Raw genomic sequence first — 23,469 nt, forward strand, 5'->3', positions numbered from 1 at the left:
AAGAGATGTTTCACAGAAACAGGGTAAGAATTCTGGGAGATCTGAGATTCTACCTTCATTGAACTGGACAGTTATACTTTGATAATAGATGTACTTTGAGGGACTAATTCAGCTTTTACTTCAGAGGAAAAAGGAGAAGTTTTCAGAGCGTGTCAGAAAGAGACCAACTATTTTAATGAATTCATGACTCTGTCACTAGGTAATGCTCGATGCTCTTTCAAACAATTGCCTTCATTTCATTAAACCTCCATGTGAGAGAAAGGGTTGTTTAATTCTCACCAATAATTCTGTCACTCTCTTATCAGAGTTACGTTGACGACTCAAAACCTTTTAAATGTTGGGATGATATAAATCTCTGTGTTTGCACACACATACATACACACTCTGTTTATAGCAATATATAAGAGTTCATATTTACTGAGTGCTAACTACATGCTATGCATGAGTCCAACCTCTTCAAGTGTCCTAATGTATTCATTTCTCATACATCTGAATAGGGAGGTTTTACTGATCAGGAAACAGAGGGACAGTGCATTTAAGTAACTAGCTCGAGGTCGCAGAGCTAATAAAATGAAGAGCTAAGATTCAAACTCAGGCAATCAAACTACTGAACTGATGTCCAAAGTATACATATTCTTTCCTTCGTGTCCTTCAACATTCCCATTTCACATCTGTAACCAAACATATGGAACACATAAATTTATTTTATGGGCCCTAACGTCCCCAGAGAGCCCGAGACAAATGCTGACTGGGTGCTGGATGACAGAGAAGGGCATTAAGGATGGAGGTTGGTGGTCAAGTTGGTTGATTTCGGTGCTCTGGAGAATAAAGCATGTTGCTTTGAAAGACATGAAAGATCATTAATGTTCTGATAGCTGGAGACAATACAGTGCCACAAAGTAAAGAATTCTGCACTCTTCCAGTAAATTCCATAGCCTGGGGCTCTGACCATACCAAGGATGGGCAACGGGAGAAGCCGACCTTCCAAACTGATGCCTGGCATATAAAGTCCCTTGGTGGCAGCTGCTCTTTCACCCTAAATCCTTAAAATCTAAAATCCTTGCTGCAGATTGTTTTGCGTTTTGTCACCAAAACATCTAGCTTCCAGAGTTTTCAGTCTAGCTAACTAAAGAAGTAGAATGTCAGGGAAATAGCAGACATGGAGCTTGGGGGCAATTCCTTTGGTTGACCGGCAACTGCCCCTCCCTCATGATTACCTGGCATCCAGTGTGTTTCTGACATGAAATGAAAGATAAACATGATTTCAAACAGAAAGCGGAGCAAACAATCACACTAGAACGTGTGTGTTTTCCAGGTCATCTGGTCTTAAGGGTTCTGTCCTGCGCAAAATGTGGAAAAGCAAAACTATTCAGTGGCCCTTGGGACAGGAGAAAATGATTTGGTGTGGGCTGTCCTTTCCATTTTGAGAGCCACCCGAGGCAGGAGACATTAGGAACCTGAGTGGCTCTGATTCTGGTTGCCTCAGCGCGCTTATGGAGGTGGCGGACAAGTCTATTTGTCTCCACCGAGCAGGGCGAGCTGTCAGCAGAATGCTAAGTAGCTATTTCAACAGCGCTGATTGATTCTCAGAGATAGCACAGATGTGACCTCCTCTGTCAAAGTCAATGTTGTTTTGGCCCTCAGAATTTCAGAAAAATACAAATGCAAATGAAAAATAATGACAAGGCCCCCATCTCGCCCCGGAGCCATTGCCTTAACAATTACTAATGCCTGCTAGGTTTCCTGCGGGATGCTGACAATGACATAAAAACCATCGAAGACATAACTCCTATTCTCTATAATATTAATAATGTTAAAGTAGCACAAATTATATCGTTTTAAAAGCCACAGAGTTGAAAGTTTCTGTTGCCCCATATATTCTGCTTTTTAAATTAAAAACTAACAGGCGAACATAGCGTGCCTTGCACATAGTCTTCTTTTGATCGAAAATGCCCTTTTCTTTATCCACCTGGAGAACCTCCACGTATAATACAAAGGCCAGCGTGGCTGTCACCTCAGTGACATGAAGCCTCAATGGCCATGCCCACACTACCACCCGCATCACTTTTTCTTTGCTCCCTATATGCCCCACCTGCAACATTGCAACCTTGCTATTCAAGATGGCATTGTAGGTATCTGGGTACGTGTCTGAATTCCCCACTCAGTGGGTGCCACCTTTGGATGAGGTTCTTCTAGACTCTGGCTATTCTTTAGAATCATCTCTGGGTATGTTTAAAAAAATACAGAAGTTCATGTTCCAACCCAGACCCATTGGCTCAGGATTTCCAGGGTGTAGACCTGCACATCTTTGTTTTAATTTACTCTCCACAGGTGACATTGACTTACAGTCGGGGTTTAGAAGGTCTCACTGTGCCTAGTTCCTCTTTATCACTCAATGCCAAGTACAATGCCAAGTACAAAGCGTGTGTACCAAATGAATTACTTGCATCCACCTTATGTCTCTGTGTAGGTAAATATCGAAATTCTCTGTGTCACCAACCAACTTGCTGGGGTCAACTCAGATGTTTTGTAGGTTCTTCTTGAAGATCTCGGGGTTTCTACAACCACATTCGTCCATTGGTCCCAGTGCTTTAGCACGCCTGTAGGTGGAAAGATTTTCTCTTGAACAGTAATTGCATGAAGTTTTGCAATACACAGGTTACAATTTAAAAGTAGGAGGGATTTATTGCCAAAATGTGACAAGGAAATAAAGATTAGTTGTAAAAGGCCTCTCTGTATATTCATACATGTGTCCAAATTCAGACTAGAAAAAAAAAATCCCAGGAAGTTATCTATTCTAAGCTCTATGACCAAAATTCAAACTGCCCGATGGTCATTTGCACACTCAGATAACATATTCAAAATGGAACTTACTATATCCTTCCAAAATGGCTCCTTCTCCTTGTTAGAGGTAAAGACTGAAATTTAGATGGTATTATACGATCAAGGATTCAGAATGAGGAAATCTGGCCTTGCCACCTGCCCCTTTCCCCTGTGAAGAAGAGATGTGGCGATACAAAGAATAATAGCAGAATACAACTCAGAATATCACATCACTCATATCTGAGTCAGGATCCAATAACCCAGTGAAATATTGCTTGGAGTGGAGGCGGAAGTGAGCTATCCATTTCTTTTCTACTATTTCAATCTAAATCTTGAGAACAGCACATTCAGTTCACCCCTTGCAAAGAAGGAGTAAGATGTAGAGATGGAGGGTAAGATCTGCAGAGAAGCCCTTGGCCTAACTTACCGCTTACCTCTGTGCTTCGAGGAGTTGGAAAATAAAAGGAGAGAACTATGCCTGGGCCTGGATCAAGGTAGACACACTCTGCCTAAGTTTTTTTTTTTACCAAAGGGGCAAAAAGAGCAAAAAAAATAATAAGAGCATGTGTTTCTGGTTGTAAGATACAGTAACCCTGTCTAGGAGTATAACAGAGCCCAAAGAATGTCCTAGTCTCAGACAAATCACATTAAATTCTCCTGCCCCCTTGATGGAGGAAATGGAAAGTGGGCAGACGTGGACCTGGCATGAAAGCAGCAGCCTGTAGTTACTTCTTATCCTGCTGGCTTCTTGTCGAAAGGCAGCCATCTCAAACTTCAAGACTTCATGGCCCAACAATCCACAACAAAGAATGACCCGACCCAAAATGTCAATAATACCAAGCTTGAGAAACGCTGGATTGAAAAGAACATTTATTGAGCACTCACTTTTATCACATACATGCAAAAAATCTATTCTTTACATTTATGATCTCATGTTATTGTAACAGTAACCCCTGGACAAAAATAGAATCCCTGTCTTTGGATGAGGAATTTGAGGCTCAGAGAAACCGAGTAACAGTTCAAGGTCACAGATCTGGGAGGAAGCTGAAAGGCACTGAAACCATGGCTTCTAATTCGCTCTCATGTTCATTCCTCTACCACAGAGTTCCCTATTTCTACCACGTCACTCCTGTCTGCCTTTCATATCCCCATTGTCACTGGCATAACTCAGTTCTCTGGGGCAAGGTCTTTTGGCAGGTCAGCCCACAACCATTTCAGGTAGTTCAGCTTTCTTCTTTCCTTAGCCAGACTCTTGGGTAGACATGGTACAAGTTGAGTGCTACCTAGGATAGAATACATGAATAAAGCCCTGCCAGTCACTTGGTTTTAAACTCAGCAATTTATTCAACCCATTCTTTTGAGAACTTAGACGTATCTTTTGCATGTAATTCTGAAATAATGGTTGATTGTCAATGCAGATCACTTGGTCAAAAATAAACAGCCCACACAATGAAAGTGCCCAAAGATAAAGCATAGATGGGATTTTGGATAACATAGATTTGGGTTTCAGCTACTTTCCAGCTTGGACTTGCTTATCGCTCATGTTTCATGTCTTTGAACTCATTTCCACACTTAGTACCCTCCAGCCACAAGGGTTTTCCTCAGTTCCTCAAGCACACCCAGTTCTCTCCTCAGGTTGTCCACTCGTGATCTTGCTTCTTTAAGAACCAGCTTCCTCCTACAGTTCATTTTATTATCACCTGCTTTTTTTTTTCAGGTCTCAATTCAGGTGCTGTTTCTTCCGAGAGGCTCTCCATTAACCTCACCCAATCCAAATCAGCCTCTCTTTTTTCTTTATCACTTGTCACTGTTTGTATTCCATTCTTGGTGGTGTTTGCTAATGTAATGCCTATCTCCCCCACAAAAGGGAGAGAGCTCTGTAAGGGCAAAGGGTAGATCAGCTTGGTTCACCGATGCTAAGACCACAGGCTGCATCAAAAAATATTTTTGAAATAATAAACAAATGGTATCGTCTAAGTTATTTAACCGCTGTGAGGCTTATGTCTTTATCTACCCTATGATGGTTTTAATTCCAATTTCTCAGAGGTATCCTTAGAATGAAATGAGGTACCCTATCTAAACAGCCCAGCATAATAATTGGGCAGTAGCTGCTGCTCCATAAATATTATTCAAGACCTGGGAGTTCTTATTGTAATTCCCAGACTAAATTATTTTCCATGTGACTTGGGATAAGTATGCTGCCTCTCTGTGCCTCCTCATTTTCTTTTATTATTAGGTCACACCATCGGAAAACACTCAAAAAGCACTAATTTCAGCATTTTTTATTTGTCCATGACTTTATACAGAGAAGTAAAATATAATTCAATAGTTTCAGAGTTATGACACCATAATTTGTATGCAAGCTAGAGACAGGACATGTCTCCATGTAGTGAATAGCGATGTTGGTGGACAGAGAGTCAAAAGTTACTCCCCCGACTCCTAGTACATCTTGGTCGGTAAGTCACGTTCTAATGGGGTCTGATGCCTCCAGATTCTTTTTCACCCCTGACTTAGTTCTTTTTATTTTCACTTCTCAGGTTTGGGGGACATTTTGTGACTCTTTTCTTTGCCACCGATTCCTGATCAGACTTTCCTGAGTTCATCTTTACCCACTCAGCCTTGGGCTGCAGTGTTGAAGGGCGATGAAATTTGGGTTGTGTTTACAAACAGCTGTTTTTTCAGCCCCAGTCAGGAGTGACCTCTACACACACTCCTATCATTGAGTACAGCTGCTGATGAGTTGAGAATCCAATTGATGGATGCATCAAAATGCATCTTGATTCATGGTGGATGGAGGTAAATAAAGAAGGCTAAAATGTGCATTGCACCGTATTATGATTTTCTCAGACTTCTTCCTTTGGTTCCTTATTTCTTAGTTTCCAGAAACTGCAGAGTAGCAGGCAGTGGCCTGTCACACTCAGGAAGCTGACAGTGTGACTATACTAGTCCTGGGGGTCTTCACAGAAAAGGCAGTCGGGGTCCTGTTCCGCTGGAGATTCCATCTGAATGGTGAGTGAGTGCACAGGGAAGCTATTACTGAGGGCTTCGGCAATCTCTCTCCGAACGACCTGGCTGTCCCGGCTGGCTGCTGTTGAAAAGGAACCACAGTGAGACTGGCACCGACAGCATACACGTGGGCAACTAAGTACCATGTGGGGTGGGGCCCAGGCAGAGTGCTCAGAAGGAACCAGGTTGCCTCTGATCATCAACCACATCCACACAGACAAGGCAGGGGAAATTCTAGTGCAGCAAAGAGCCTGTCACTATGGGAGCTCTTCCTGCACACAGTTCTTTCTCTCTGGGGACGGGCACTCCTAGGAGCAGAGTATAGAGGGGAGAGAAGCCCTGGAAAAAGCCAAGACAGAACTGTTATTTCTTATATAGCCTTGCTCAGCAGTCCCCAGGGATCTCTGGGTTACAGCCCTTGTTTCTAATCAGAATGTATATCAAGGCTAGTGACAGGAAGCAGGAAGCATTTAGAGCCCCCGAGACTTTTTGTAGTGTAGCAACCCTCACTGCCATCTTTTCTCTTATCCCAAAAGGTATCATGAGGCTGTAAAGTTCCCCCCATAGTAACCTGATTACTAGATTCTTCCATTTGCAGTGAAATATTGGTGTAGTGCATGGTGTGAATTCTCTGTAGCCAGATCTGAGCCTCTCAGCGATGATGAGGGTGTCTGAGAAAGCAAAATCCTCAAATGACTGTCACGGGTGTTCCTGTACCTTGTCTCTAAGTAACTTCTTGAGGCTTTTTTTTTAGTGGCCTAACATGTCATACTTGGCCTGAGCTGTCTCCTGAGGCGGTGAAATACCTCCCACTGCCCACTCTCCCAGCCCTAGGACATATCATGGACAAAATCAGCTTCTACTTGGGAAAGTAGTTTTTACAATAAACCCAACATCCTAAGAATCATCTCATACGGTTACAGAATTTCTAACCATCCAGTAAAAAAGACACCATTAATTTTTACTAGCATATTTTTCAGCTTGTTAGAACCTTATGGATGGAACCTGTGTCTCCCTCATCTTTCTATCCTCAGCAATAGGCAAAGTTTCTTATCCACAGGAGATATTCAATGAAGATTTATTGTTGAAATCATCCCTATTACTTAACTAACTGATTGGGCACCAAGTCAAACAAGCAAAACCTAATTTTTAGAGTCTAAGGTCTTGAAATTTGGGTGGCATTTTATCCCTTTATTCTACTCTCTATCCACTTCAGTTGGCCTCAAGGGATGGCATCAGTATCTTTGTTGCCATGACAACATTGACAAGGGGGATGGTTTTCAAAGGCTCTTGGTAATACAAAACACTCTACAGTTGTTTTGACAGGCCCCAGACACTAAGGGCAGCTCTATAAAAAGGAGGGCAATTACTGACTTTACAGAACAAGGACTGAATTTTGTCCAGGGCATTGACAAAATTCACTGACTTGCAGCAACGTGAACGGAGACAATCGTTTGGTTCATTGTTAGAGACCAGACGTGCAAGCTGTGCACAGACACCACCCCTTCCACCGCTAACATGAGCTCTTTCATGCTGTTGTAGTTCAGGTTCTTTGGCACACCTGACAAAAGGGAGGGGACAGGAGCTATTGTTATTCAACTGAATATAGCTCATCAAGATGGCTAATTAGGGGTGCAGAGTCCTCCCCCAAACTTGCCCTCTTCTATTTATGGTTTCTTATGTCAACTGTTTACAAATCAGATTCACCTCTTTCAAAGGGTTTTCCATCCATCAAAAGTTCATGAAAAATGTTTGCAGATTGTACTATGCAATAATCAACCACGGTAACCATTTCTCGTTTTCAGGGTGTAGTATGCAAGCAACTGTGCTTTTCCCAATTATCTTTGCATATACCCGGGAAGCAAAATGAAGTAACCTGGGGTTTGGTATCAAATAATCCCAGGTTAGCGTTGTGGCTAGAATTATTTCAAATGTACCCAACTCTTGGATCTTCTCTGATTCTTAGCACATTTGTAACAACGTAGAGGCGGTACGAACAATATGTAGCCCTCAGAGTTCTTTGAGGAGCAAATCAGACAATAACTGCCCTTTGTAAACTGTAATCCTATACAGATGTTAGTATCCATCAGATCGCTTAGTGAACTGTGTTAATAGGCGCTCCTAACATTGTACCTACCGCCTTATTATTTGGTTTGTAAATTTTCCATTAATTTAGGCACATTATTAGGGTTTAATGTCCGGGTCACAGAATGTAATCGTTTGACTGTCATTCTGATTTCTAAAGGAACAGTGTGGAACACACAGAGAAGTGGGAAGTCTGGCAGCCGATCAGCTATGCTTTGAGGCCAGAGGAACTGGGGTGTCTCTAGCATGTGGAAGAGAAGGCTAAGGGAAGTAGGACCACTTTTTTCAAACATTGCAGTGATTATCATATAGAAGATGAGAGGATATGAAAGTGTGAAGTCGCTTGCTTTGGCTAGCTACAGAAGGAACCAATGGTTTGTTAGCATTGTAAAGGACAAAATTTTTTTTTTTTTATAGAATAATTTTTTTTTTAAATCAACTCAACCAGCCAACAATGGTAAAGCCATTGGATGCAATAAGTGAATTCCTATCAACTGAGAGTTATCCAAAGAGACTGATGTAGAAGGGATTTCTAAGGATGACCACCTTTTAGCCTCTACTTCAGGTGTGTGTGTGTGTGTGTGTGTGTGTGTGTGTGTGTGTGCGCGCGCGTGCGCGCGCCTGAGGTGTTTGTTAAAAATAAATATGTCTCGGCCCCATTCCTGTTCTCCTGAAGGAAATGTCTATGGACGAGGCTCTGAAATCTACATGCTTTCAGAGTGGCTGTCAACCTTGGATGCACGGTAGTGTCACTGAAGGAGATTTCAGAAATCCTGATGACCAGGTTATACCCAAGAGAGATTAAGTCAGACTCTGGGGATAACACGTGGCATCAGTATTTTCATAGCTTGACTGGTGATTCTAACACACAGCCAAAGGTGGAGAACCATTGCACTAACATTTACAAGCCACTGGGCTCTGGTTCTACTTTACAATGGTTCTCAGGCTTGGCTACATGTTACAAAACCATCAAAGCCATCCCCACCCCAGTCAATTAAATCAGAATCTTTGGATAAGGGGCCTGGTCATAAATATTTTTTGAAAGCTTCCCAGATGATTGTCATGAGCAGAGTTGAAGCATTTACTTAAAGGAATTGGGCATCCTTAATCCCCCTTTTTTCAGGATTTAAGAACCTTGCTCTTGGGGATTTCCTCTTTGGGGCTAATTTAAAATTCTGTACATTTGAGTTTTGTTTAATCCCACTTCATATTGTTTCATGGAGATAACAAAAAGCTGATCAACACATTCTTTTATGCTGTGAGCTGCACAAAGCTCAGGGTACCAGAAAAAAGTTAAAGGAGATTTTGTCTCAGATTAGCTGTAGAATGTGTATGAGTCATGGGTGTTATATTGTAAAAATAATAACATATGTTTATTGAGAACCTACCATAAGTCAAGTTTTGTGCTAAGCACTTTTTACTTAATTTATAGGGATTCTTTTATTTTAATATTTATAAGAACTTTAAGAGCTAGTTACCAGTGTTACAGTCAGAGAAGTTAAAACGCATTGCCATGCTATGGATGGACCTAGAGAACATTATGTTAAGTGAAATAAGTCAGACAGAGAAACACAAATACCATATGATCTCACTTATATGTAGCATATAAAGACTAGAATAAATGAACAAACAAATCAGAAACAGTCTCAGAGATATAGAGAAAAAACTAAGGATTGCTAGATGGGAGGAGGCATAGGGATGAAGGAGAAGGTGAGGGGATTAGAAAGCACAATCGGTAACCACAATATTGCCACAGGGATATGAAAGACAGTTTGGGGAATGTAATCAATAATGTCGTAAAGATTTTGTAGGGTATCTGATGGACACTTGTCTTATTAGGGACACTACTTCAGGGATGGTGTAGATGCCTGATCACTGCAGTGTACACCTGAAGCTGAGGCTGAATAACAATGAATGCCAACTATAATTATATCTATATAGTCGTAAGAAGTGGAGTACAGCATAAGGAATAGAGACAGTGGAAATATAATGGCTGTGTACAATGTCAGAGCGGTAGTAGATTGGGGGCGGGGGGCTATCAGTTTGTGAGGGGTATAAATGTCTAACTATTACATTGTTTCATACACCTGAAACTAATTTAAAAAAGCATTGCCAAGGCCACATAGATAAGTACAATGTCAGAATCTGAAGTTCATGCTCTGAGTATGAAGCGTTGTGCAAGTGTTAGCCTCTGGGTATTGTGACCTAAAGTTAACTATTATGCCTAGTGTGTCATCTCTGAGGAGTTTCATTTGACCCTTTGAAGACCCACTGTCATTCATCTAAGACCCTCGAGATGAAGTCATAATCCCATTACCCTTTGTCTCTCTTTCCTCATTCATTTCTTTCCTTTTATGGAGAACACAAGTCGGCTATTACTTATCTTACTCTATGAAATAATGTTGACAAGCAAGAGGGTATGCTCCCATTGACCTCAATGCTCCATCACATCCTAGAAACCTTTTATTTTCCCCCTGAGGGAGTCTATAAAAATATTAATGCATTCAGGAAAAGACTCAAATTAGTGTTTAAAAAATAATTTCCCAGATTAATAGACATAGAAAAAAAATCACTCGACATAATTCATAATTAAAGAATTACATATGGAACCAATGAGATAAAATATTTCACCTATCAGATTAGAAAAGAATAAGCAGTTTGATAATACTCAATGATGGTGAAGATGTGAGGAAATGGACACTGGCATATGCTATTGGCCAGAAAGAAACTGATACGGTATCTTTGGTGGAAATGGCAATAACTATCAAATTTGAAAATGCATATAACTTTTGAAATAGCAATATCATTTCTAGGAATTATTCCATAGATAACTGAAGCGCTAAAATTATATATGTCTAAGAATGGTAGTTACACCGTTTTTTATAATGTCCATCAATAAGCAAGTACATGCATACAGTGGAATATTTCATAGCTATATAAAAGAGTGGAGTGTTTCTATGTGTATACTAATATGGAAAGATCTCCAAGTGAAAAAGCAAGGTGCAGGACAAAATATGTGTCAATCCAGCATCCCATTTATATAAAAATATGCATGCATACACATACTCTCTCTCTCTCTCTCTCTCTCTCTCTCTCTCTCTCTCTCTATATATATATATATATATATATATATATATAGACATATATGTATAAAATATATGTTGTGGTATACATGTGTATATATATATATATATATATGCACATATAAATATATATATAACATATATAAGTGCATAGATATTTTTTGCAACATGTATGTCAACTTATTAGTAGGTGTTACCCCTGATGAATAGGACTCAGAATTCAAAGTTGGAAAAACGCAGAGACTTTTAACATTCATTTTCTACCTTTCTGTATTATTTTAAAATTTTACCAAAAACATGTATAGTTTTATGGTAACCTAATTTGAAAACCTAGTTTAAAAATTAAACAGCTTCCATATAGGAGTTACCTGAGAGTTTCAATAATTAGCTCTCCTTTCTTTAAGTAAAATAAGAAAGATAGTCACCAGAGAAGATCTATACTGAGAGATAGAAAAAATGGAATATAGTCATCTCAGATTGTGCACTGATTTGTCTTTTATCCCCCTTTAAGTCAATAAGTTTCATAGTAACAACAGCTGCAGCTCAGTACTTGGCCACCAGGAAAGGAAAGGGATGCTTCAGTGATTTGACAAACTAAATATTGTCGCCTTCTGAGCGGGGAAATTCGCTTGTTACTCAGTGATGTTTGACTCCATTTTGTTTCACTGTTGTCAACACTTATAGTGCCCAGTGAGAACAAACCCTTCAATGTGTACTTAGCAGTAAACACTAAGGACATGTGAGCTGTTTCAAAGGAACTGCACTCTGAGACTACATCTACCTTAGATCAAAATGTGCTAGACAAAAAAAAAAAAAAAAAAAAATTTTCAGCCAATATCTGGATATTTTTCATCATCCAAATGTTTGATACGATGCACACCTCTAGTCCTGATTTAATTTTCTCTGTGCCGTTCCCAGTAGGAATCTCTTAATTGGCATGAAAAGACTAGCCGAGTGGTTCTCAAGGTGTGGTCCCCAGACCAGTAGCAACAGCATCTTGTTAGAAATTCAGTCTTGGGCCCCACCCCAGACCTACTGTCTCAGGAACCATATGGGTGGGCCCAGCAATCTGTGTTGTAACAGACATTCCAAGAGATTCTGATGCCACAGAACTGCTGGCCGAGTCTTACAAGGATTTTAGGCAAGTCCTTCAGAATCGTTTCAACGCTGCCTGAAGGATAGATTTATGTAGTCTTTCATAGGTCTTTTCCATATATTTCGGGTTAAACTAATATTTTTGCAATATCTCCCTCCATGTCTATCTTTAGTGTTTGTACATATTGTTTTTACACTGAGCCATATCACTTACTAGTTGCTGGAGGAAAAATAGAAGCCAAAAATGATAATATTTGGTTTTACGAAAATTCCTTATCATTTTAAATTTTCTCTAGGAGCATGCCTGAGGCCATTTTTGTGTGTGTGGTTATAGGGACAAGAAAACATGGCTCCTAGGAATAATAATAAAATCATTCTTACCTTCCATGAGTAAGATGGAGAAGTCCTTTAAGACAGTGATGGTGCTGGCCATAACCAGGATGGAAAAGACAAATGTACAGATTGGGTCAGCCATTTTATAGTCTGGCTAGAAAACACAAGGACTTTGGTTACTTGAATGTATGCCTCCTTTGCAGAAAGTGTGATTAATAAAATAAGTAAACGTTTCTGTTTCTTTCTCTCTCTGTCATCCTTTCACCCTCCTGGCACTTGACATCCAACTCAGAGGCAAGACTTCCCAAATACTCACTCCTTCTTTTAAGCTTTAAACTACCAGTGACTGAAGAAGGGGGAGTAAAGGACAAGCTCTCCGCATAATTTAGGAGGGAAAGGGAAAGCTATCCTTGAGTGTTTTTTAAGAGGCCTGATTTAATGTCTCTGGAATTAATAGAAATACTGAGTGTGTGATGAAAATATGCACTAATTTACATGATATTCAGTGACTTTTCAGCCTTAATTATGATGAGAAGAAAGCATGTTATCCGCTCAGAGGTGGCAAGTGACCGAGGTACAGCTGGAGCTTGGTCTTGGCAGACTGGGGGTAGTTTGTTTCTTTCCCTCCCAAGTATGACACATACTTGAGGCAGGCATCTTTGATACAGTGCTAAGAGCACAGTCCTAAGAGGACGGGATGAGGCTTCATGCTTGCACTTCAGTTCATTGAAGCCCTTAGCTTAAATGGTGAAACACCTGCTCGTCTGCCTCTGATGAAGTTTTGGGCCACACAAGTCTGTGCCTCATTATCTCCAAGAAACTTGGCATCAACCTAACCTTTACAAGAGTGGTCTCAAACTCCACTAACCCATACAATTTTGAACTATTTTGTTTTAAACGTAAAGCTTTCAGTGAGCATTTGCTCACAACCGAATTCAGATAATGTCTTTGTAATTTATATTTACCTTTTCATTTTTTAGTAAAAATAACGTAGAGTCCCTGCTAACTGGACACCATGATGCACACAGCGCTGAATGCTCTTCCCCATTACCCGTGTACCTGCACCCCAACCCCCCTCTGGTGGATCTCGGTGTTGCCATTTAGAGATCTGTAGTGAATATTCGTTTAGGGTCGGAGGCCCCCCCAGGATTCACTCCCACTTTCCATTAACACTTTGACATTTTAAGGAGAAGTTACCTCTCCCCCATTGTGGGTGATATTGGTGGGAAAGTCAGGCAGATGCTGTACCCTCCCCCAACCAAGCAGCAAGTACAAGACCCACGTTAGGTCAATTAGACTCCCTTTCCCCGAAATACAAATCTTCAGCATAGTGACAAGAACCAAAAAAAAAAAAAAAAAAAAAAAATTTGAGTCACATTCATTTTAGTGTGGGACAGAAGTTGGATAGTTTCTGAAATCTAGATACCCAAATTCACCCTTATTTCTACCTTGATTTCTGTCTGAAAGTACACCCAATAAATTTCAGCCAATAAATTCATTTTTTGCTTAAAGGAGCTAGACAGCTTTTCTGTTGCTTGCACCCCAAGAACCTTAAGGTATTCATGGTTCCACTGCGGTCTTTCTTGACCCCATGACAAAAGGAACTACAAGTACTTTCTTAAAAGACTGGCAGCCCTACAGTTAAACACACAGCTCTTAAGAATTTAGAAAGTCTAAAGTTTCAGTCTTCCAATGTTTGTTTGTTTAAACCTTACAAAGTAGTTTGTGTAGGGAAATGTAGGTGGTCCACCCTTGTTTAAGTTAGTTTCGGAAGGTGTCAGCTACCTAATCGACAAAATTACTATGACTGTGAGTAAGCTCAAACATGCTCACCTTAAAGTAGATAATAAGTGCACTGGTTAACACGCTGATGCTCTGAAATAGATCTCCAAGGGCATGCACAAACGCTGCTCTCACACTGGCATTAACTTGCACTCCTTTGTGATTGTGGCCAGGGCGTCTCTGGTGCAAAATCACACTTAGCCTGAAAGAGAGAACAGTGTTCTCAGTACACATGAGATTAACTCTTAAAAAACTATGCAGCATAACAGAGGAGTTGACAATAGCATGTGTTATCCAAAATGGCAGATCGTTGAACTATTAATGCTTTACAGTGTACTCTTTTGGACTAATTTTGAATACAAGTGTATCATAGAATTTAAAATTTTTCACACAAAGATAGACAATGAAGAGTCACCTCAATTTTCTCTTCCACTCACCTAACGTTACTGTGTTCTACATTAAAACTGGAAAGCATCATTTCTTAGGTGAAAGCCAAGCGTTTGACAGTAGGGAGGGGAAATATTTATTGAGGTTCTATTGAATGTCACGCCCTGAGCTAGGCTTAAAGCTGAGCTTTGATGGGAGCTTAATTAAGTGTACTGGTTTCAAATGCAAAAAGCAGCAGAAAGGGATAAAACAAAATAAGAAGTACTGAATTTTATCAGGATTGGATTTTTAATCGTTTACTTCCTTAATTGTATTCATTTCCACAAGAATTTGAAATTTGAATAATTTCCTTGTGGCCAATGGTATGCTTATTATTTACATAGCTATTTATCAAGAGACTGAACTATATTAATGTATTAAAAATGTATATATATATATGACATATTGCAAAATTTAATATCTCCTACCCAAGTCAAAGAGATAAATAGTAGGCACTATAAATTATGGACCTGATTTATTTTTCTATAACTTTAAGAGGTATTAGACCAAAGGTAAAATGAGCACCTTTTTACTGACGAACAACAAGGGGTATTTTGCCTAGAAACCTTTCTTGTACATTGTGCAAACAAAGGTTTTTAAAAATTATTGTTTAGTATCATGTATCCCCATCTGTTTTCATTAAAGTGTCTGTTAAATCTCAGGCCACCACCACGAAGCAGATTTAGCTATCCACCAAGATTTGATTACTACATATGTACAGTTTTTAGATCGTCAGTGTTTGGGCAGAAATTCACCCTCAATTAGGAATTACCATTTACATCTAGTACAATAGGGAGTCTGATTTAGTTGGAGAAACAAAGCAATTGAGTAGGATTTCAAAGGTTATGTTGGAGGTAAAAAGGCTAGGAGGGGAGGCAATGTGTCAGGCAGAGAAAATTTAGCACGCAGTCGCCTTAGCCTCTGTCAATGAGCCTCATCTTCGAATCCCTTCGCAACTGCTATTAGAACTTTCTGTCCTGATTTTGGGCCTGCGAGGAATGTGTTTGTTTCCAAATTATGGTTTTGATATCTCTATATTCCGACAACACAGCATCTAGCAGCACTTGAAACCTATAATCCCAGTTCTGGGAGAAAAGGTTATAGTTACTCAGTATCCCTACCCATGAGTAACTACCTACTTGCACAGGGAAGTCAACACTTTTCAGTTCCCTTGTCTTTCTAAGCACATGCAAATTAAAGTCAAAGTTCAAAAGCAGTTAGCAAAAAAGAAAACGTGGATGATATCTACTTAGAAAATCATACTCAATCATCAAGGGTCCAGACGTGTGTGGTAGTTAGCTAGGTGGATCCTTTATCTTCGTGTAGGATTGACACAACTCATGGGATATACGCGTATTACTCTCCAGAAATTATTAATATTTTTATTTTTTCTGCTGCTTTGTGTACATATCATTCTCCTTATGCAAAGATGACACTGTTGACCCCCAGTCAGCAGGACATGTGCTCAGCTTGTCTCCTAGTGGTGATAGATTAGCATCGATGCCCCCAGGGTCAGTGTGAAACGCGTTTTCAAGATAACTGGGTGGAAATAGGGACCTCATCAGTGACAGTAGATGAAATGCCACTCTGCTAATTGTTTAGCGCAGACAATTTTGAGCAATAGTTTGCAAACTAAGGTGTGAGGAACGGAGGCAGGCACAAGGTGAAAGGATCAGAGTGACCCGAGGAGCGTTTTCAAGGTGTTCATACTCAGATTCTCCTCTAATTCGAGAGATTCCTTTGTGCCCTCTCTTAAAAAAAAACAAACAACAACAACAACTTAAATGCCATTCTGCTATCACTGTCTTCTTCATTTTCATGTATAAGCCTACTGCGTAGTGTGTATCACGTTGCATTGCAAGACAGACAGATAAATGATACGTAGACAGTGGATGAGTGTCCTATTGCTGCTGCAAGAAATTACCACAAAGCCTTAGTGACTTACAACAATATAAGTGTATATAGGGGTGTGCAAGACTTCATTCCTACTGGAGGCTCTAGCAGAGAATTCATTTTCTTATCTTTTCCAGCTTCTAGAGGTCACTTACATTCCTTGGCTCCAAGCCCCTTTCAAAGCCAGCAATGCAGTATCTTTTCTCTAACCCTGTGCTTCCCTTTTATAAGGACCTTTGTGGTTGCACCGAACCTATGTAGATAATCCAGGATAATTTCCTAATCTCAAAATCCATTCTTAACCACATTCCCATAGTTCTTTTTACCATGTAAATTAACATATTCAGAAGTTCCAAGGATTAGAATGTGGAAATCTTTGAGGGGCCATATTCTGTCTATCACAGATGATAGGTTGGTACATAGGTAGATGATTGATAGATAAATAGATAGACAGATAGATAGATATGTAGATACACAGATAGATACAGATGATACAGTTTTAAGTAGGATTGCCCAGAATTAGACTATCAAATAGGAAGGAACAAATTAACCCAAAGGATCAAGGGCCCTGGCCAGAAAACCCCATTGTCATGAGCAATCAAGTGGTTCATTTGGGGAAGAGCAGACCAATATGGCCATGATCACACGTCCAGTAGGACATGATGACATGTTCCATGAGAATGAGTTTAGACTGCATGGACGAGAGAATGGACCAACAAGCAGAAAATTAAGAGAGAGTTTAGCTAACACAGGAAGACTTTTCATGCAGTTAGAATGATGCAAAAATAAGAAAGAATGCTTTTGAGAGAAATAAATTCCCTGTTATTCTATTAAAATATATGAAACCAATGACCATTTTATGGCGATGTTGCAAAAGAGAATTGAAAAGTCGAAAGAGGACAGAAGTAAAATTTAAGATGCTTTCCAACCCATCTCTCTGGGAACCCATAGTGTGTTCATGTAATAAAAACTGAGTAGGAGTAAGTCACATCTCATGTGGCACCATCCTGTGCATGAGAGAGCAGAATGGCGAGCAGCTCGATTCTGAGTCCGGTGGGTCTGGATTCAAATCCTGCCTGTACACTACCTCACTGTCAATTTATTTAACCTCACTGAGCTCCAGTTTCCTAACCTGTAAAGCAGGGGTGTTGTGAGCATTCAGCTTGATACTGTAGATCACACGACCTTAGCACAACCTTGGGCACATAGAAAGCATTCAAACTGGCAGCAATTAGAAGCTGATATTAAAGCACTGTTTACTTTACACTAGCACAACCAGCCTTATTTTCAGTGTTAGGGCCATTTGAACACACTGTGAGGTCTCTACCATCCTTACAAGTGGAGGAATTACATAAAAACAACAACAACAGCAATGAACATCTCTATGTCCAGACAGAATAAGAGATCAGCTCCATAGTGAACGTGTGGGACTTACATAATATTGGCTGCCACTGCACAGCCCGAAACGATGATCATGATGGTCGTCTGGATCTGGTAATCGGGGTACAGCAGGCGCCCACACGCCAGGTATACCAACACACCAGTCACCACCCAGACACATAGGATGGACAGCAGGCCACCAAGGATCTCTAAGGATTCAAGCACACAGACAGCCATACACAAAGAATTCGTAAATCACCTTAACCTCCTCAAGAATTAAGATATTAATGTCCCTTCCCCACCCATCTAAAAAAAAGAGGCTTCAACCTTTCAAACTAGTTCACTCCGTGATTCACAAAGCAAACGTTTGGATGGATTTTAGCTCTAAGATGAGGGACTTTGATGTTGCATTCATGAAACACCAGCATCTGAGTTCATTATGCCCCAGGTTACTCAGTAATTTCCAGCAAATTTTTAAAGCATGTTAATTGCTGCCTACCCTTGCTGTTTTCCTTGGGGATTTTGACTTAAGCAGGTGCTAAAGTGATTGAAACTTATTAGGAGATGAAATAATGAGACACAAAGAGTAAAAGGTATTTAGAAACTTAATTTCGCCATAAAACGTTTACAACTTGCTAGTACGAGCACCTTCTGTGGATTAAAATAGTCAAAAGGGAAGGCTTCAGAGGGTACTTGATGAAAAATGAGTTTCATTTGCTAACCCAACATACCATAAACACAGAGAAAAACTCAGAGGTAGATCAACACTCTAACTGCATTTTTAAGAGCAACAGTAAGGAAAAGAAGCATCAGAATGAAAACCTTTACATTAATATTTAAAGATAAGGTAGTGTTCAATCTACCTGCTGAGTAAAGTACTTTTGCTTACACAGGAGTTCCTTAATATCTCACCCTGATCTGTAACTCAACCTTGTAAATGGATTCTAAAAACCTACAAGGGTCTAGAAACATTGTGTGAGTCAATGGTTGGGCACATTCCCTAATGTTGACCCCTTTGAAGTAGAGCAATGTCACATCATTTCTCAGACTTCAGTCATTTACATAGCTTCGTCCTAAACAAGGTTATCCATGAAATTACATATTGGATGCGCTAGTTGATTTCCACCTCTATATCTATAGTGGAGTTGCCTAATAGAGTAGCCATCAATCACATGTGGCTATTTAAATTTAAATTAAGTAAAATTAAAACGTTGGTTGTTCAGTAGCATTAGCCGCATTGAAAGTGTCCATAGCGACATTCTACTCTGTACTATAGAGCATCTCCCTTGAAGCAGAGTTCTATTGGACAGCACCGGTCTTCTAGCATGGCAGTGGTCAGGAGTCCAGGATGAGAAAGTACAAAGCAGTATTCTAAATTCTGTGTTTACAAAACATCCTGCATTTACAAAACAGCTTTGACCAACGGTATCAGAAAGGGTCGAGTACAAAGGATAATTTACATAGACGAAGGACAGCTGCTCAGCCCAAAGTACTTGTTTTCCAAGTATAGCTCTGTTAAGGGACTGCAAAAGCATCTTCAGATCCCGTTGTCACAAGCTCTTTTTATTGAAGTTCATCGCCTTATTTCTATCTCGCTGAACGTTAAAGGAAAGGCGGTTCAAACCACCCACGATGACAAATTGGTATCAAATGAGAACTTCCTGTCATTCTAAGCTTGAAAAACCACAGCCCTGCGGTTGTCAGTCTACGAAGTGGGGTCTGTCTAGCGGCACTTTTCAGTGACGCATGGCCGTGTTAGCACGTTAACCACCCCTGTTCTGCCTGCAGTTCTCCTTCACTTTCTAATCCTGACTCCCCAGTAAGAAGTTCTTCCACCTCTGCAGCTTTCTTGTGCCTTACTTTGCAAAATGGTAGGAGATTTATCCCATATTCTCTCCGATGCAGAGTAACTGAGTGAATACGTAATATCATGGCTGTCACCACACGCTGAGACCGTTGGGCTGGGGTGGTTGCCAAAGTGATACATGAGTTCCTGTTGTCCCATTGGAGTGGAGGAAGCATGATTAACCTGGCTTTTCGCTGAATTAACGTTGGGAACACGTTCCCACATCCACGTCTGTTTTATCCCGTGCACCAGAGAGATATGCATTTGAGGGACCTTTGAACAAAGCTTTGCTTTGTCCCTTTCGTTTCTCTCCTTGATTGGACTCCAAGGCACTACTGTGCCACGAATACTCAATCCATAAACTGTACCTGCTCGATGCCATCCAAATGTCAGCCGCTTGGACGGGGGCTTGGAAGACAACCACAAAGAGAAGAGGCTGAGCAGGAAACTGGTCAGGTCAGTTAGGAGGTGGGCAGCATCTGTGACAACAGCAAGACTTCCAGCAATGTGGCCACCTAGGGGGTGCAGAATATTGCTCATGTTAGGGCCCCAGGGCAACTAGGTTCACATGCACACTAACAAGAGGTGGTGAAAACGCCACAGGCGTACAGAGCTTTAGAAGAGAAATTAATCTGGATGTCAGCCACTTCTTCTTCCCAATTTGACAGGTAGAGAAACTGAGACCCAGAGAGTGGGTAGGATTTGAACAGCTGGAAATGAATTTTGAGGCAAGGCTATTCCTAGGGGAGCACAGGTACTGAGATGGGAAAGTGTAGGCACACTTGGAGAATATCCCCGTGTGACAGGGGCATAAGGACTCAAAAAGGGCGATACAAAAAGATGAGGCTGGAGGGGTGCAGCCAAATTCAAAGGGACTCACGCTCAAACTGAGGACCTGGACTTTTGTCTGTAAACCAGATGACAACCTGGCCCACTGATGGGCTTTTATTTATTCTTTTTTTTTTTGCTTGTACTTTTCGCATAGTCTTTACCTCTTCCTTCTGCTCTCCTAATGTATATACTCTCCACCTGAGTTTGAGATCCCTATTATGAATAGTGGGGAGCAGGAAGGGGAAGGAGCAGGCACCTCCAATGGGGTTCCCGAGTGCAACAATAATCCAATCATGCCAGCATAAGAAGAGAGCTCAAGCCATGGAGCTCGGCCTGACTTGTCTCTCCCTTTGCTGGGCTCCCTCTATTTCCCTCTAGTTCTCCTTTGAGAAAAGACCTCCAGCCTCCCCTCCAAAATTGAAGTCAAAGGAAAACTCTGTCATTTCCTTCTTGAACAGGGCTTATTGCCTGAGAGCAATAACCTTTATTGCTCTCACTACATCTTCCCAGCGCAGAGCTTTCGCTGACTGATACGTCCTCCCAGCAGCTGTTTATTGCCTTCTGTGTTAAAAAGCCATGGAGACTGTCAGTCATCAGCCTTTCCATCAGCAGACTCACCTTGTCGACTAATGATTACAAAAATTTACGGCTGTAGCTCGTAATTGCAATAATCCCCACAGACTGCTGGCTCTAGCTGTAGTTAATAACTGGTTTGTCAAAGTTTAATGGTCTGAAGCAAAGTAGTCTTCAAGCTTGTTACTAAGCTGTCAGTGCAAAAATCAGAATGATTCATTAGCCAAAAAGTAACATTTTGCTAACAAATCAGCTCTCCTTCCAATTACCCTCTGATGTTGCTCTATCTGCCAAACTGGGGCCTGATAATTAAGCTGTGTTAATAATGCATTATTTCTTGCCTGGAAAATGACTGCATGCAGATAAGCAGCGTGCCACAATCTCAGCAATGAATAATGGTGATGATTCTATGTGCTGGGCTAAAATCGTAGCCTCAGGCAAGGAAATGAAGTCTTTCAGGGTTTCTTCAACAAGCTCAGCTGAGTCAGGGGACAACTGAGAGAGGAAGAGGGCTTGCTTTGGAAGCGGCGTATTAATATGGAGGTCTGGGAACCTTGAACCATTTTGCAACCATCAGATCTACTTAGAACCCCCCCAGAAGACTGGGTAATCATGCGGAGTGATTATGGAGCAAACTGTGTGGGGGAGGGAGGTAGTCTGCAACTGAACTTCCATTTGCTTCTGAACCCATGGGGTATTGCTGACAATTAATTCAATCTTCCAGCCACTATTTATGGAGCCCTTACTGTGCACGGTACAGGGATAGACTATACAAAGATAAACAGAGTTAAACAAATCACAGCCCCTCTCTTCAGTGATCTCATTGTTGAACACCATACTGAGGACGTGTGTAATGGGCTAGGGGATTAGAAAATCACTCTCATTGGGGGCACTAAGGAACTTTTCCCAGGAGAGGCTAAGAATTAGCTAGGAGAGAAGGGTTTTTCAGGAAGACCTGAGAGCAGGCACAAGAACAGAGAGAAATGAAAGAACGTGGCACTTTTGTGGAAAAGCAGGAGGTAGGGAGTGTTGGAGGAATAAAAGGGACATGAGACAGGAAAGGGGGGTGTGGGATCTTTGTGTGGGGCATTGTATGTCATGCTAAAGAATTTGGAGGTTATCCTAGAAGATAAGGGGATCTACTTATGATTTTGAGGCAAGGTTGTGCCGTGTTCAGATCTGTATTTAAGAGAGAGATCTTTGCTGGCAATATGGAGGCTGACTTGGGGGGAGGAGAAATTAGAGGTGAAGACACAACAGTAATAGCCAAAGGAAGTTATGATAAAAGCATGAAGTGGGGCGGTAGTCCTCATATTTCTAGAATACTTGGCAAGATGTAGACAGCAATGTACTTATAACAAGGTTGGAGAAGCGCTAAGGACTAAGTCCTGGAAATGGACCCTCCTTAGGGCCTTTGGCGTGAAGACGACAGTCGGAAATCAGGGGATCCGCTGGGCCGGGGTCTCATATTCACCTCACATTTAGAGAGTTGGTGGTAATTGCACATGGTGTTTTCTGTGGAGAACACATATATGGACAGGATTGAAAGAAGTAAATGTTTATCTGACAACATTAGCCTTGGTTCCCATTACTGGACTATTGCATGCTATTAATTTATATTTGAAAAATTCTTTAATTGTCTTATGAATAGAATTGCTATCCTATATAACTTGCCAAAAACTCATGGCATTATTATTTAACAAGTATTGAAAACATACCACAGTGTGCATAGGCATATTTGGGCATTTCTTAAAATGTTTAATACCAGGAACCTCAAAAACTAGAAGTGGTTTAAGCCGCTGAAACACTCTGGCTCTAGTAAAAAGTAAGTTCCCTTGTCAGTCACGCTTGTCACACCACCCAGTTGTATCTTTTACTTACTGAGAGATAATTTTTTTTTTTTTTTTTTTTTTTTTTTTTTTTTTTTTTTTTTTTTTACTCTGAGATACTTACCATCTTCCCCAGCCTGTTTCCTGCTCTGCATTTCTCTCTAGCAACCTGGTGCTTCCTCCATCCTTGCTTTACTCCAAGTAGTCCTGCCTCAACACGCCTTTTCCTGACCACTCTCAGTTTCTTCTAGTAACAGCCCTAGTTGAGCTTATTTTTATGAGTGCACTGCGTCTGTATGTCTGTCTTTGCAAAGTGGGATACAGGTTTACGTCTGCAATGTCACTTTCCACAATTCGGAATTTTCGCAAGCTGTCAGAAAGAGTCCCAGGTTATCAGGGATAGAGTCTACAAAGGCCCATTCACAGTGGACACATTGATATATATAGACTTCTTTCATTCCTTGCTCCACTGTGCTCTGCACTC

General features: G+C 40.8%; 1 protein-coding gene across 1 annotated transcript in view; it reads right to left on the reverse strand.

Moving 5' to 3' along the window:
* Positions 1-5,089: 5,089 nt before the first annotated feature.
* The window catches only part of SLC30A8 (solute carrier family 30 member 8), a 34,808-nt gene continuing 16,428 nt past the window's right edge, over positions 5,090-23,469 (reverse strand). Inside the window, exons 3-8 of the mRNA XM_019713162.3 lie at positions 20,121-20,267; positions 17,962-18,115; positions 14,259-14,409; positions 12,474-12,579; positions 7,256-7,390; positions 5,090-5,911 (exon numbers count right to left, since the gene is read on the reverse strand). Coding sequence (XP_019568721.3) covers positions 5,766-5,911; positions 7,256-7,390; positions 12,474-12,579; positions 14,259-14,409; positions 17,962-18,115; positions 20,121-20,267 — 839 coding nt within the window. The 3' untranslated portion in view covers positions 5,090-5,765. The remainder of the gene's footprint in view (positions 5,912-7,255; positions 7,391-12,473; positions 12,580-14,258; positions 14,410-17,961; positions 18,116-20,120; positions 20,268-23,469) is intronic.

The sequence above is a fragment of the Rhinolophus sinicus genome, chromosome 6 (assembly GCF_057876585.1).
Source record: "Rhinolophus sinicus isolate RSI-liver-muscle chromosome 6, RSI-T2T, whole genome shotgun sequence".
In the NCBI taxonomy this organism is placed as follows: Eukaryota; Metazoa; Chordata; class Mammalia; order Chiroptera; family Rhinolophidae; genus Rhinolophus; species Rhinolophus sinicus.